This window comes from Phyllostomus hastatus, unplaced genomic scaffold (genome assembly GCF_019186645.2).
Source record: "Phyllostomus hastatus isolate PE091 unplaced genomic scaffold, TTU_PhHast_1.1 phas_contig_40, whole genome shotgun sequence".
NCBI classification, from domain to species: Eukaryota; Metazoa; Chordata; class Mammalia; order Chiroptera; family Phyllostomidae; genus Phyllostomus; species Phyllostomus hastatus.
Window position 1 is genome coordinate 28,440,419 of NW_025333872.1, and position 12,493 is coordinate 28,452,911.

The following is a 12,493-nucleotide window of genomic DNA, read 5'->3' on the forward strand; positions in this document are numbered from 1 at the left end:
AATAGTTTGTTAACCATGTGAGCAAAAGGCAAGGTCTTGTATTGATGGCAAACCCATTTTCAAGAATTTAACGGTTACTAAGAAAAATGTGTGGAAGTGGTACTTCTCAGGCCCCACACAGAAGGTAACAACATGAGGTGCTTTGTTGATATGCAGGATGTGTCGTGCCTTTGGAGACCTTTGCTGAGAAGCTTTTCTGTCCTATTATGAACTGATGTCACCCAGTTGGGCTGCTAACTTCCAACCTTGAATTTGGCAAAATTTTTAGATCATATATGCACTTACACAATTAGTCCTTTAATTGAAAGTGCTCTGAGAAAATATGATGTGGGGACTGGCGGGCATGTGGGTGTATCAGCAAAGCCTTCTTTGAGGACATTTCTTTTATGCTGGACTCTTAAAAGTGACTAGGAATTAACCAGGTGAAGAGTGGGAAGTGTGGTCCAGGTATATGCAGGAACATGCAGCCCAAAGGGACAAGGCTTGTGGGAAAACCTAAAGAGTACCCATCAGCTAGAGTGTGAGTAGCAGAGCAAGGGATGGAGGAGAGGGGGTGGTGAAGGTATTAGGGCCCGAGTCACACTGGGCCTTTGGCCAGCTTAAATTTTATAGCTTTTATCCTAGGAATAATGGAAGGCCACTGAGAAATTTTAGTATGGGTGAACATGAACAAATCTTTTATTTCAATAGATTCATTCATTCATCCATTCATTCATTCATTCATTGAAACAATGTATTTATGACCAGACTGGATCCTTTGCACTGGGATAATGTTAACAAGGGGCATCTAGGCCTTTACTTCATGGGCTTGGTAGTTTGGGGGTCTTGACTATTGTTGAGAGCAAGCTTGTCTGCTTATGGCTCCAAGAAAGGCTTTTGCTCCCCTTTCCAAACAAAGCCCATAAATAAAATAAAAAACTTCAAAGTTAAACAGGTCTGGCTTCTAGTCCCAGTTCCGTCACACTAGTAACAACCCACTTTACAGGGTTGTTTCAGTGTGATTAAATGAGAACTTCTGTTCAGATGCAGGCACATGGGAAGCATTCAATTAATGTAACTATTATTTAAGCCAATAGCTGTTATTTATTTATATAAGGAAATACTGTACCAGGAACCGGAGAGTATAAAGATGATTAGGGCATGATCGCTTTCTCACAGATCCTAGGGAAGATAGCACACAATATCCTGGGAAAGACAGATAACTGTACCAAAAGACTAATTTGATTAAAGCTAGAAAATACATGCAGTACTTTGGGAGCTGCAGGAAAGAGGAAGTGCATTCTGAATTAAGCATTGTAAGATATCCAGGAGTTGTAAGGTAAGTAGAAGAGTAGGAGAAGACATTACAGGAAATAAAAGAGTGTGCATAAACTGTGTATTGAAGACAGAAGGGACACCAGAGATACTCAGAATTAATAATTAATAACTTTGATGTTATTAACAATTAATAACATCAATAACAAACTGATGTCTGTTAAGAAAACTAAATTGAAGGTGCAGTTTGAGATTGGTCAGAATATGATATTTTTAAGTAAGGTGATTTGGTGCTATAAATTTTCTAAAGAGAAAATATGAATCTTGTTTATGGCACATGGTGAAAAATGAAAAATAAGTTAAAAAATGAGGACTGAGAAGAAACTTTGTATTGATGAACTTTGAAAAATCGATAGGGGCAAGTGCCCTTTGGTTACACAAATCGTGTGCAGACTATATACACACTGAAGAAAACAGCAAGGACATAGTGAGTGTAGGAGAAGAAAAAGGTGACAACCTCAGGGAGACAAGCAAGACTGAACAAATGGCAGTCTCTTTTAAATTATAGAAGTGTTCTTGATCATACTTCATACACTCATCAGGAGCCCGTGAAAATGGGGCAATTAGGGGTAGAGGTGAGAAAAACAATCAGTAAAGCAAAGCATCAGAGAGACTGGACAGCTCCTCGCATTTGCATAACACTCTATCCTTTCATAAAGCATTTCCACAGACGGTGTCTCCTCTGATCCTCACATGAACTCTGCAAGGCAGGCATGACTTATCAGCACTTGAGGAAAAGTAAAGTAACTCAATATAAACTTCTAACCAGATCAACTATACCTTAATGAGCAGTACAATCATCATGCTCTTATCAAAACTGTATTTTATAATGATTTATTTGTATTGTTAGGCCTCTCACAATACCACCCTTGCAATTTCATCTTCGAAGAAAATCCCTTTCACTTCAAGTGACCAATGTAATCTAAAGCAGAATTTGCCATGTTTCCATTTTGCTTTCTTACACCATTTGATATGCTTTATTCTTTCTTTTCACTATCACCAGCCCCTCCTCAAACTGACCCACAACATATCTTAGCCAATTACTACTTTGGTAATCCCCAGTAGAAATTGCCCTCCTTTTTCCCATCTTGTACTTGATGTTTATTACTTCTGCTTTTAGATTTTTTGTCAAATGATGTTCCCTCTAGAAAGCCCTTTCTATGGGCCTCAACATTCCAAAAAGTCTTATGTTGTCTCTATTTTAATTGCATAATAGAACACATAGTGTCAGAATGCTTAACTAAGACACCTCCTTTTAGTAGTTGCCAGTACTTTCCAAAATTAAGTCCACACAAGTGTAAAGGGAAGTGCTGAAAGGGGCAGTTAAATGATTATCTACAAGATTCAAAGATTGCTAAACCCCTTTCTCTTATCTTGCTAATGACTTCAACAAGAGAAAAGCAGGAAAAAACCTGTTTTCTTCTTTTGCACTGTGTTCTGAAATGAGGGAGAGAAAGAGGGAAGGAAAATGAATATTTTTAAATTTCAATATTTCTATTATTATTGCCCATTGAAGGTAAAATAAAAATTCATTCATTAAGTAATTTTTCCCCTAACTTCCTAAAAAGGTGTTTGGGTGAATATAATCTCATTAAAATTACTTTTGTTCTACTGCTGGAGAAGTGCTATTTGATTTGACTTCTGAAATACACACACTTGTATTTACATTTCTTTAAAAATTTTAGTTATAATAAAAGATTGTCCATATCTATTGTCTAAGTATATATCAAGTATATACTTATTTTTGAATCGATGTTACCTTTATTATATTTTAATATTATTACCTACATGAGTTTCATCTAAAAGATTATGATTCACAAGCAGTGGTTAATATAAAACTTTCATTTATTGAATTAATTTATTGATGTTTTTATTGATCTAATTTATAGAGAATTTTAAATGTTCAAACACTTTCTAAAGTCCCTGAACATATTATAATGCTGACCCTTATTTAGAAAGCTAATCAGATATACAGGTTTACGTTGGTTCCTCATCATGTCACTTTCAGTTTAAACATCGAATTGTAAGTAATTACTCGAAAGGATTTAAATCTGGAATACGAAGGTCTGGTTTTCACTTCACGCTTTAGGCCTTGGTCTCCTTTTTGACGTTCCTTTGTATATCACAGGAAGAAGACTCCAGGGCTGTCTGAGCAGAATGGCAAAGGCAAGGGCGAGCGGAAACGCGGGCCAAAGTCCTCGGTGCAACCTGGGGAGGGGGCTGTGGAAGAGCGGGAGCGGAAAGACCGGCGGGAAAGCCGAAGGCTGGAGAAAGGGCGGTCACAGGACTATCCCGAAGTGCCAGAAAATCGTGAGGACGGCAAAGCTGCGGAGGACGAGAAGCAAAGGAGTGAGGAGGAGTACCAGACCAGGTACCGCAGCGACCCGAACCTGGCGCGGTACCCCGTGAAACCGCCGCCGGAGGAGCAGCAGATGCGCATGCACGCGCGGGTGTCCCGAGCCAGGCACGAGCGGCGCCACAGCGACGTGGCGCTCCCACGCACCGAGGCGGGCGCCTCGCCGCCCGAAAGCAAGGCGGGGAAGCGAGCGCCGGCCGCCGGCAGGGCTTTGCCGCCAGACTCCCAGCGGGTCTACCCGACCGAGAGGACTGCGGAAGCCAGGGCACCGGGCGCCAAGCAGCTAACGAACCACAGCCCGCCGGCTCCCAGGCATGGGCCGGCTCCCACGAAAGCCCTGGAGCCCAAAGCCCAGGAGCCCCTCAGGAAGCAGAGCCGCCTGGACCCCAGCTCGGCAGTCCTCCTGCGGAAGGCCAAGCGCGAGAAGGCGGAGATCATGCTGCGGAATGACTCGCTGAGCTCGGACCAGTCCGAGTCGGTGCGGCCGCCCAAACCCCACCGGCCCAAGAGGGGCGGCAAGAAGAGGCAGATGTCGGTGAGCAGCTCGGAGGAGGAGGGCGTGTCGACGCCGGAGTACACCAGTTGCGAGGACGTGGAGCTGGAGAGCGAGAGCGTCAGTGAGAAAGGTGAGGGGGTGGATACCGACCCTGCGCGGGGATGCGCACGGATCGGAGGTGTGCCTGCACCGAGGCCGGAATTACACTTGCGTAGGGATCCGACGTGTGAGTGTGTGCTGGGCTTGGAAGTTTTGTCTGCTGAGCTGGGGATGTGCGTATGCCAGGTGTAGAAGTGTGGCTTGTCATGTACAGGTGATGACTATATTTATCACTACTCTGTAGTATTTTAGAAAGTTGGCTAAAGTTCACATCACACAAAGTAAAAACTTTTTTTTAATCATTAGATGAGATGTATGTTAACAACTCATGGTAATAATCATTTCTCAATATAGATATGTCAACTCATTATGCACTATCCTTAAACTTATACAAAGGTGGATATCAGTTATATCTCAATGATTTGTAGAAAAAATATCTCAGTACAAGTGGAGGGGGAAAAGTATGACTTGGAAAGCTCACAGCTTTTATCCCAGTGAACAGAAGTTTTTAGTAGTAGTTAGTTTTTTGTGGGATTTTAAAACAAGCACGAGCTCAAAATTTGGGTTATAAGAGTTCTTTAATGACTTTGGTTTCTCTCATTCTTGGAAATTCAGTTACATCTTATGTTTTTCCGTTATTATTTTGAGGTGGATATATTTGGGAAAAATAGCTTCTCTTGTGGAAAATGAAAACTGTGCTTGATAAAGGGAAGTGTACCTGTTAAAAAACTTCAGTGGTGTGATAGTCCAGTCACAGAAGTAGCACTTTTCAAGTTTCAAATGTCTTCCTCATAATTTGTAGAGAAATTTGTTCATAAAGATTATACCATGAAGATGTTATATAATGTGCTTCGGATTTACGGTAACTTGGAAATACAAAGTTCATTTTACCTGTTAGATTGCAAAAGATTTTGACACATTGCATGATGTTCCTTTAGACAGGCTTCCTTTTTTCCTGTCTAAACCTGCACTCTACAATACTATAGCTACATGTAGCTTTTAAAATTTAAATTAATTGAAATTAAATAAACTTTAAAATAATTCAGTTCCCCCCTTGCACTTGGCCACATTGCAGGTGCTCAAGCACAATCATCAGAGAAAGTTTCTTTAGATAGCACTGGCTTAGAAAGTACTTCAATTTATTATTGAAATTATGAGTATTGTTTTGAATATTCACTCAGATTTAAACTGGCCACAATCCTAAATTTGATGGTGAGGGTCATCATTGTCCTTGTAGTGTTGGGGTCCTTGTAGTGTTTCTTAGTTAATTTATATTATGGACTCTTTATATAGTTTTGGGCTTTATAATTGCTAAATTATGTGCTAAATATTACAAGTTTTATAAAACTATCACTTTGCTTTCTCATCTTTTCTATCTCTAAACTACACACAGGTGTTCTTTCTATGTGTGTGTGTATATATATATATATATATATATACACACATACATAGATATAATTAAATGCATGTGTGTGTTTGTATATATAAAACACACATACACACACATATATATATAAATGGAGGTTAAGTAACTTGTTCAGGGTGCTGGAAATTATCATGGCTGGTTCATAAGATAGCCTTAAGTAGTTGATGGTGGGGTTTAGTGTTAAAGGCATTAATAGATCTTGCAGATTATGGAATTTGTAATTCAGTTTGGAATAGGAAATGTTTATGCTACATTGATTTTAAAAAGTTATCCTTCTGATGACTTATGTTTGAATGGTAAGTTATTTTGCCTCTGTGCATGCACATTGTCTATTGGCTTTTAAGAATCAGATGCTGAGTAGACTCTTGCCTTTCTTGCCTTAATATGCTTATAAACACATATTTTCCCCCTCTGAAGTAGTAAAATGTTAAGTAATGGCTGTGCTCAATTGATACGCAGGTAACTCTTGACAGATACATACATATATATAATTTTTCCACGCATTAAAGAAAGGACTGTGTCAGCTCTTACTGAATATGTGTTATGAACCACAAAGAACAAGGAATCAGACCAAATTGAATCTCAAAATTTTTTATAGTAACAATGTTATGGAAGAAACCATGACTAATGGCATGGATATTAATTGGAGGGATGGAGCTGTTGTCATATGAGGAACTAACTGCCTTGGCACACTGTCTCCCCTTCTTGGGAATTATCATTCTGGGAACTTTGGTGGCCACTTGGGATATAGATGCCTCTGAATTTGGAGTTAAATCTCTTCATCTGGGAATACAGGGGCATCATGTGTATCATTATCCAACACAGATGCCCCATTTTCTCTAAACTTATAATTAATCTCCTTAATGTCTTGAATTTACTCCAAAGTAGCTGTTCTATTCTAATATTTTAACCAATTCCAACTCAACATTTACAAAATGAAGCATTAGCTCTAAAGAACATACCTTTTAATAATCTGTAATGTCTACTAATGACTTTATTACCAAACCTCTCCATTGCCTGATATGATAATCTCTAGCGCCCTTCACCCTGCCCAGGTTACTTAACCTCCATAAGTCTCACAAAATTGTGAGTGGTTTGAATGAGATGATGCATATAAAATAGGATGCCCTAGTGTTCTTTCTCTATTGATTTTGCCTATGTTTCCTGTACTGTAGATCTAATGCCACAATGAATGTGAGATGGTCATTCATACATACAATATTCAGAGAAATTATTAAAAAACATTTTTCATATCTTACAGACCCCAGTGGGGTGAGAAGAGGAGGAATGATTTGAGAAGAGATTTCGTAGAAGAAAGTAGATACTATGCTTTGAGTTTCAGGGTCATGGGAAGAGTATTCCCATGGAGTAAAATTTAAAGAGCATTGGAACACAGAAATTAAAGTTACATTTTTACTGTATCCTGTGCATTTTCTTGTACAATTTATCAGTTACACATATAAATTAAACATTTAACACAATGCCTGGCTCTTTAGTCTGCTCAAATTGCTTGCTATAACAAAAGGCCACAGAGTAGGGAGCTTAGAAACAACAGAAATTTATTTTTCACCATTCTGCAGGCTGGGAAGTCCAAGATCAGGCTGCCAGGATGGCCAAGTTCCTGGTTCAGGGGTAGCACCATCGTGAAATTTTATCACATGGTGGAAGGGGCTAGGGAGTGTATGGGGTCTCTTTTCTAGGAGCATTTATGAAGGCTTCATCCTCAAAACCCAAGCACCTACCAATATCCCCACCTCTCATGCCATCATCTTTAGGGGTTAGGATTTCAACCTATGAATTTTGGGGTGGAGGGCACAAACATTCAGACTAGAGCACTGGTCATTAGATAACTATTTAATATATATGTACCATTTTTGTAATTCATATTATTATTTTGCTGAGATGATTTGTATCTCTATTAGCAAATGTATACTTAGTACTTTTCATAGATAAACTGAGGTTTAATAGAAAAGAATATGCTCTGTGCTGACATTGTGTTGAGAGAAATAAGCAATAAAGAATAATTACACAATGAAATACAGTTTAGTATATGCCTCAAAGGGTCATGTTTTCAAGATACTTCGATAGAATTTTGCTATGTGTCCACCATTCAATAAAAAATAAGCTGATCAAATAACTGGCATCTGAAAGACAACCTGACATTCACATACATTGAATATAATCTTGTGCGTATAGTGTAATGCAGCTCACACACAAGACCCACACAAAGATTAAGGGTAAGCTCTATCTAGTGGGCTTATCTAAAAATTGAGGTCAGTTACCACATTTTCAGTAGGAACACTGTTCATATTGCTTTTGCCCACTGAAAAAAATTAGGCATCTCTCTTCTCTTAGTTTATAAATATTAACTAATATAAATCTTTCTATACAGAAGAAAAACAGTGGACTTACTCACTCTTGTTTATAAGATAGTAGCTGAATTTTGAGTGAAATGTGTAATACCGTTCTTTGGGAGAAAGTCTAGTGATGATTTGTGCCCCAAGGAGTTGAGGAATGAGACCTAAGAATAAAAAAGAGACAAGATGGAGCCAGTGTGGAGGGGAGAAAGAAATGCTGCCAGTTCTGAGAAGAAGCATGGAGGTAGTGCTGCTTGATCAGGGGAGTAAGTCATTTAAAATACAAGGAACTTAAAGTGTAGTAAACCCTCAGACAAAACAAGTTGGAAGAAGAGTCTGGTGTTGGATAACAGATTATCCTTCATTTTCACTCCTCTCCTTTTTGCTGATTTTGTGTTAACTGAGAAAATACAATGCTAATTACATGCCTTTGAACTCTGAAAGAACTCCATGAATGTCTTCTTAGCTCAACCTGTATAACAAGGGCCGACTGGTTTGTTCATAACTGTTGCTGTTAGGCAGTGCTAAACAGTCCTTTTATGAGCACGTGACCTGGATTACTGAAAGAGATGATACCTGCAAGAGTGTCAAGAAGTGAGTGGTTGAGAGGGAGATGGAACACCCTTAATAGTAAGTGTCAGTTCCCTCCTAGAGACAAACAGTTTCACAGGACTGGGGTATAGGTTGTGGGCAAAGTAAACCATTGACTATTCAATTTTGGTGTCTGACAACTTAAACATCAAGGATTCAGGAACAAGAGTAAGGGACCCTTGAACAATCACATTGGGAGGGCAACTGGTTCATGTAATGTTTTATATTATTTTTCAGTTATTAAAAGTATTAGGAGTATCCTTTTAGGGCTCCATAAATATAGTGCTTACTATTCACACAGAGCTTCTAATTCTGCCTGGAAGTTGTTGATTTGCTTCTGTTTCTTGAGAGCAAAAAATGCATATTATATCCTTTTGATAGACCTATTTCCTGTAACCTATTTCCTGCAGGTTTGAGATTTAAAAATTTGGCTGCCATTTATGTTTTTGTATATTAATCTATATATGATATTATATAAATATTGCTTAATGTACATGATATTAAACAGTATATCTATAAGAATTTCCTAGATTCCAAGCACACTGTGCTAGATTTCAGAGGTACAGTGATTAAATAAATAAATATACCCATATACATAGATAAATATATAGATATAGGTAGATAAAGAGATAGCTTTTGTTCCTGCCCTGTGACAATTTTTGTTGGCTATCCAGAGCACTCTTACTGGGGACTTTATAGACAGGATATACCCCAAGATAAAACTATGTCCTGCTGTAAGAATTTGGCTACAGACTTTATATATATATATATATACACACACACACACACACACACACACCCTATATATAAGGGTATATATACCCTTAAAACAATTATAACTTAAAATGGTTCTCTCTTCAAATGTCTCCCTGAACATTTATTTTCTTACCCCATGAGACCCTATACAAATGAAGAGAAAAGAAAGTAAATTGTGAGCTGGTGGGATGTTTTTAGAAGAGGGGAAGAGGAAAGTAGAGTGCTTTTGAACATAAAAGCTTCCCTAGTAAACAAAAGGGTCTGGTGGTAGAGAAGTTCCCCTGCCATGAAGCACCTTACAATGACTTCAGGCTCAGCCATCAGATTCTATGGCTGGTGGTGAGGAGGGGAGCTTCAGATTGGCAGAGTTGTTCAATGTTTGTTGACATAATAACCACAATACACTCTTCATCACTCTTTTACCATCACCTCCTTCTCTTCAGCCCCTTACAGAAAAAACAGCAAACATAATTCCCTGGTAAAAATCAAGATGAAATCCAATTAACTGCCTGAGAAAATGCAGTGGAGTAGGTGCTTCCCATTCTGGGACCCCCACCCTTACCCGCTTAACCATGAGCTCCGCACTTACTCATCCTGAAGTGAAGGCTACCGACTGGCGAGCTCCATTCATTCACAGATGTTGCAGAGAGTTTTAGCATCCATTAGAGCGGCCTAGCTAAAAATACTGACTTGAAAACTCTCCACAGCTACACACACAAATCCACTCAGTACTCCATCTTAACTTGATTGAACAACACCACAAAATGTGAAGAACACCAGCAGAATAAACTAAAAAAGAGCTAGGTAAACAAGTAGACACATTCACCCTAGAAGTAAGAGAGAATTCAAGAACAGAGGTGTGCTTTAAAAACAAACAGAGCAAAATGCTAACTCATGGTCAAGCTTGGGTCATCCTGAAATGCCTAATCCCATTTACAAGGTACCTTCCCCACCCAAACACAGAGCTATTCTGTGTAAAATATTTTTTGAATTATTAAGTTTAATAACCAACTTTAAAGTGGAAGCTTTGGAGGATATCTAAACCCATAGCACTGAAGTGCTTGGACAGAGATACTTGGACACAATGCAAGACCACATGACCAGACTCCATCACAAACTTGCCTACAGGTATGTGTTGACTCGCCTAACTGGGCAGTAAACTAACCTAATCTGAGACATTGAAGTAAAAGCTATATTAAGCCTGTAAATTCCTTTGGGTCCAAAGGCCACCATGAAACTAATCAATAGGGAAGCCTATGTAATACTGGGGATGCCCAGAGGATGAGTCCAGAGATCAAAATTGTAAAACAGAGGAATTTCAGCACCTTTAAATATGCCAGGAAAAAGGGAAAGATAAATAAACTTTTGGAAGTTAAAAAATAAAGCAGATCATATACAAAGCAGTGGGGGTTTAACTGCTTTTACATTTATTGACAATTGATTTTAGACTACTGCTGATCAATGCCTTCAAAGTTCAGAGCAAGACCATTTTAAAACTATGATTCTATGCACATGTAATCATCAATCAATTCCTAGTTCTCAGAAAACCTACTTTTCAGTCTCCTTCTGAGAATATTATTTAAAGATGTATGCACTCAGAAAACAGGATAATAATCAAGAAAGTGGAACAAATGAGAAACAAGAAATAGTGGAGCTAACCCAGGAATTCAATGCAAAGAGCTCCCTGAAGGACATTGTGTGCAATCTGTCCAAATTAAAACTGAAGGTCATTTCTAGGAGGCTCCAAAAGAATATCTTTATATTAAGAAAAATGTCATGGATTCCAAGAAATAGCTAATGGCTAAGTTATATGACATTATTGACCTGATAAAGAAAGGCTGTTTCTTTTTTACCACTAAAACTGAACAACCAGTGAGGGGGGGAAAAAGTGTTAAGGAAACTCATGGTTCAAATATGAGGCAAAGAAAATTGTGATTTTATTTTATTACCTGATACAGCCCAGTTGACTATTAAGTTGGGTACATTTTCTTCTGAGTGAATAGGAACCCAGACAGTTCATCTCTAGAAAAGGACATTTAACCTCTTCACATTATGGGTTTTTCCTTGGTTCTGGAGTATTTACCTGTAATAATATTGTAAATCTCATTTACTTGTTTTCAGTTTTCAGATAAAAACCCTTAAATATTGAACACTCATATTTCTTTACACAATTGAATATATATATTTTGTCCATGTCAGAATAAATTCAAACTGACTGTAAATGGGGGATAAAAGGATTGGGAGATGTGGAGGTAAACACATGATTATTACTATTTAAAGTGTTTAAGAGTTAAAATATCTTGTTCAAATTTTAAGACAATAAATAGAGGATCAAGTGCATTTAAATGTATAAATGTGGACACCAGGGGTTCCTGTGCACAGAGGAAAGGCCACGTGAGGACACGGCTAGAAGCTAATCATCTGCAAGCCGAGGAAAGAAGCCACAGAAGAAACCAAGCCTGCCAACACCTTGATCTCAAACTTCTAGCCTCCAGAACTGTGCAAAATAAATTCATGTTGTTCAAGCCAAAAATAAATAAATAAGTGACTGTAAAAATACAAAGAAAACAATTGGCCTTTGAAAGTGAAGGATGTAAATAAAGTGAGTTTAAATTTCTTTTTTAATCAGTTTTAACCATAGGTAATAGCTTAAAATTAGAAACCAATGGATAACATCGCAAATATTCCAGCAAAAATATAAATAAATTATCTAAAAATTAGAATGTTTTTCATTAGGAGAACTAAGAAAATAAATACTTACAAATAAAGTTGGGCAATGGAATTAATTGATAGTGTGGGCAGAAGGGATGTGAAGGAAAATGAATTATTGGAGCTACATCTCAAGCTCTTATTTATTTGAGTTTTTATCACATGCATGCATTGATTTGATATCTATTAAAATAGGAAAACAAAAAATATTATTAACAATCCTTATTTTTAAGTTGCAAGTAACCAGTTTTGATGTATTCTAGGGCCTTTCATAATTGTCATTTTAGCCAGCAGAACTTCTGGACAGCGATGATTCTCTATGGAACTGTAACAGCATTGGCTTCTCTTTATCTTTTATACACAAATGCTTCATTGAGTTCCTGCTGTAT

The 12,493-nt window shown here is 38.0% G+C and overlaps 1 protein-coding gene across 26 annotated transcripts in view; it reads left to right on the forward strand.

The window, feature by feature from the left end:
- RIMS1 (regulating synaptic membrane exocytosis 1) overlaps positions 1-12,493 on the forward strand; it is a 421,648-nt gene that overhangs the window by 232,062 nt on the left and 177,093 nt on the right. For all 26 annotated transcript variants that reach the window (XM_045843939.1, XM_045843943.1, XM_045843959.1 and 23 more), the window contains one exon: positions 3,443-4,296. In XM_045843939.1, the coding sequence (XP_045699895.1) occupies positions 3,443-4,296 (854 nt within the window). The remainder of the gene's footprint in view (positions 1-3,442; positions 4,297-12,493) is intronic.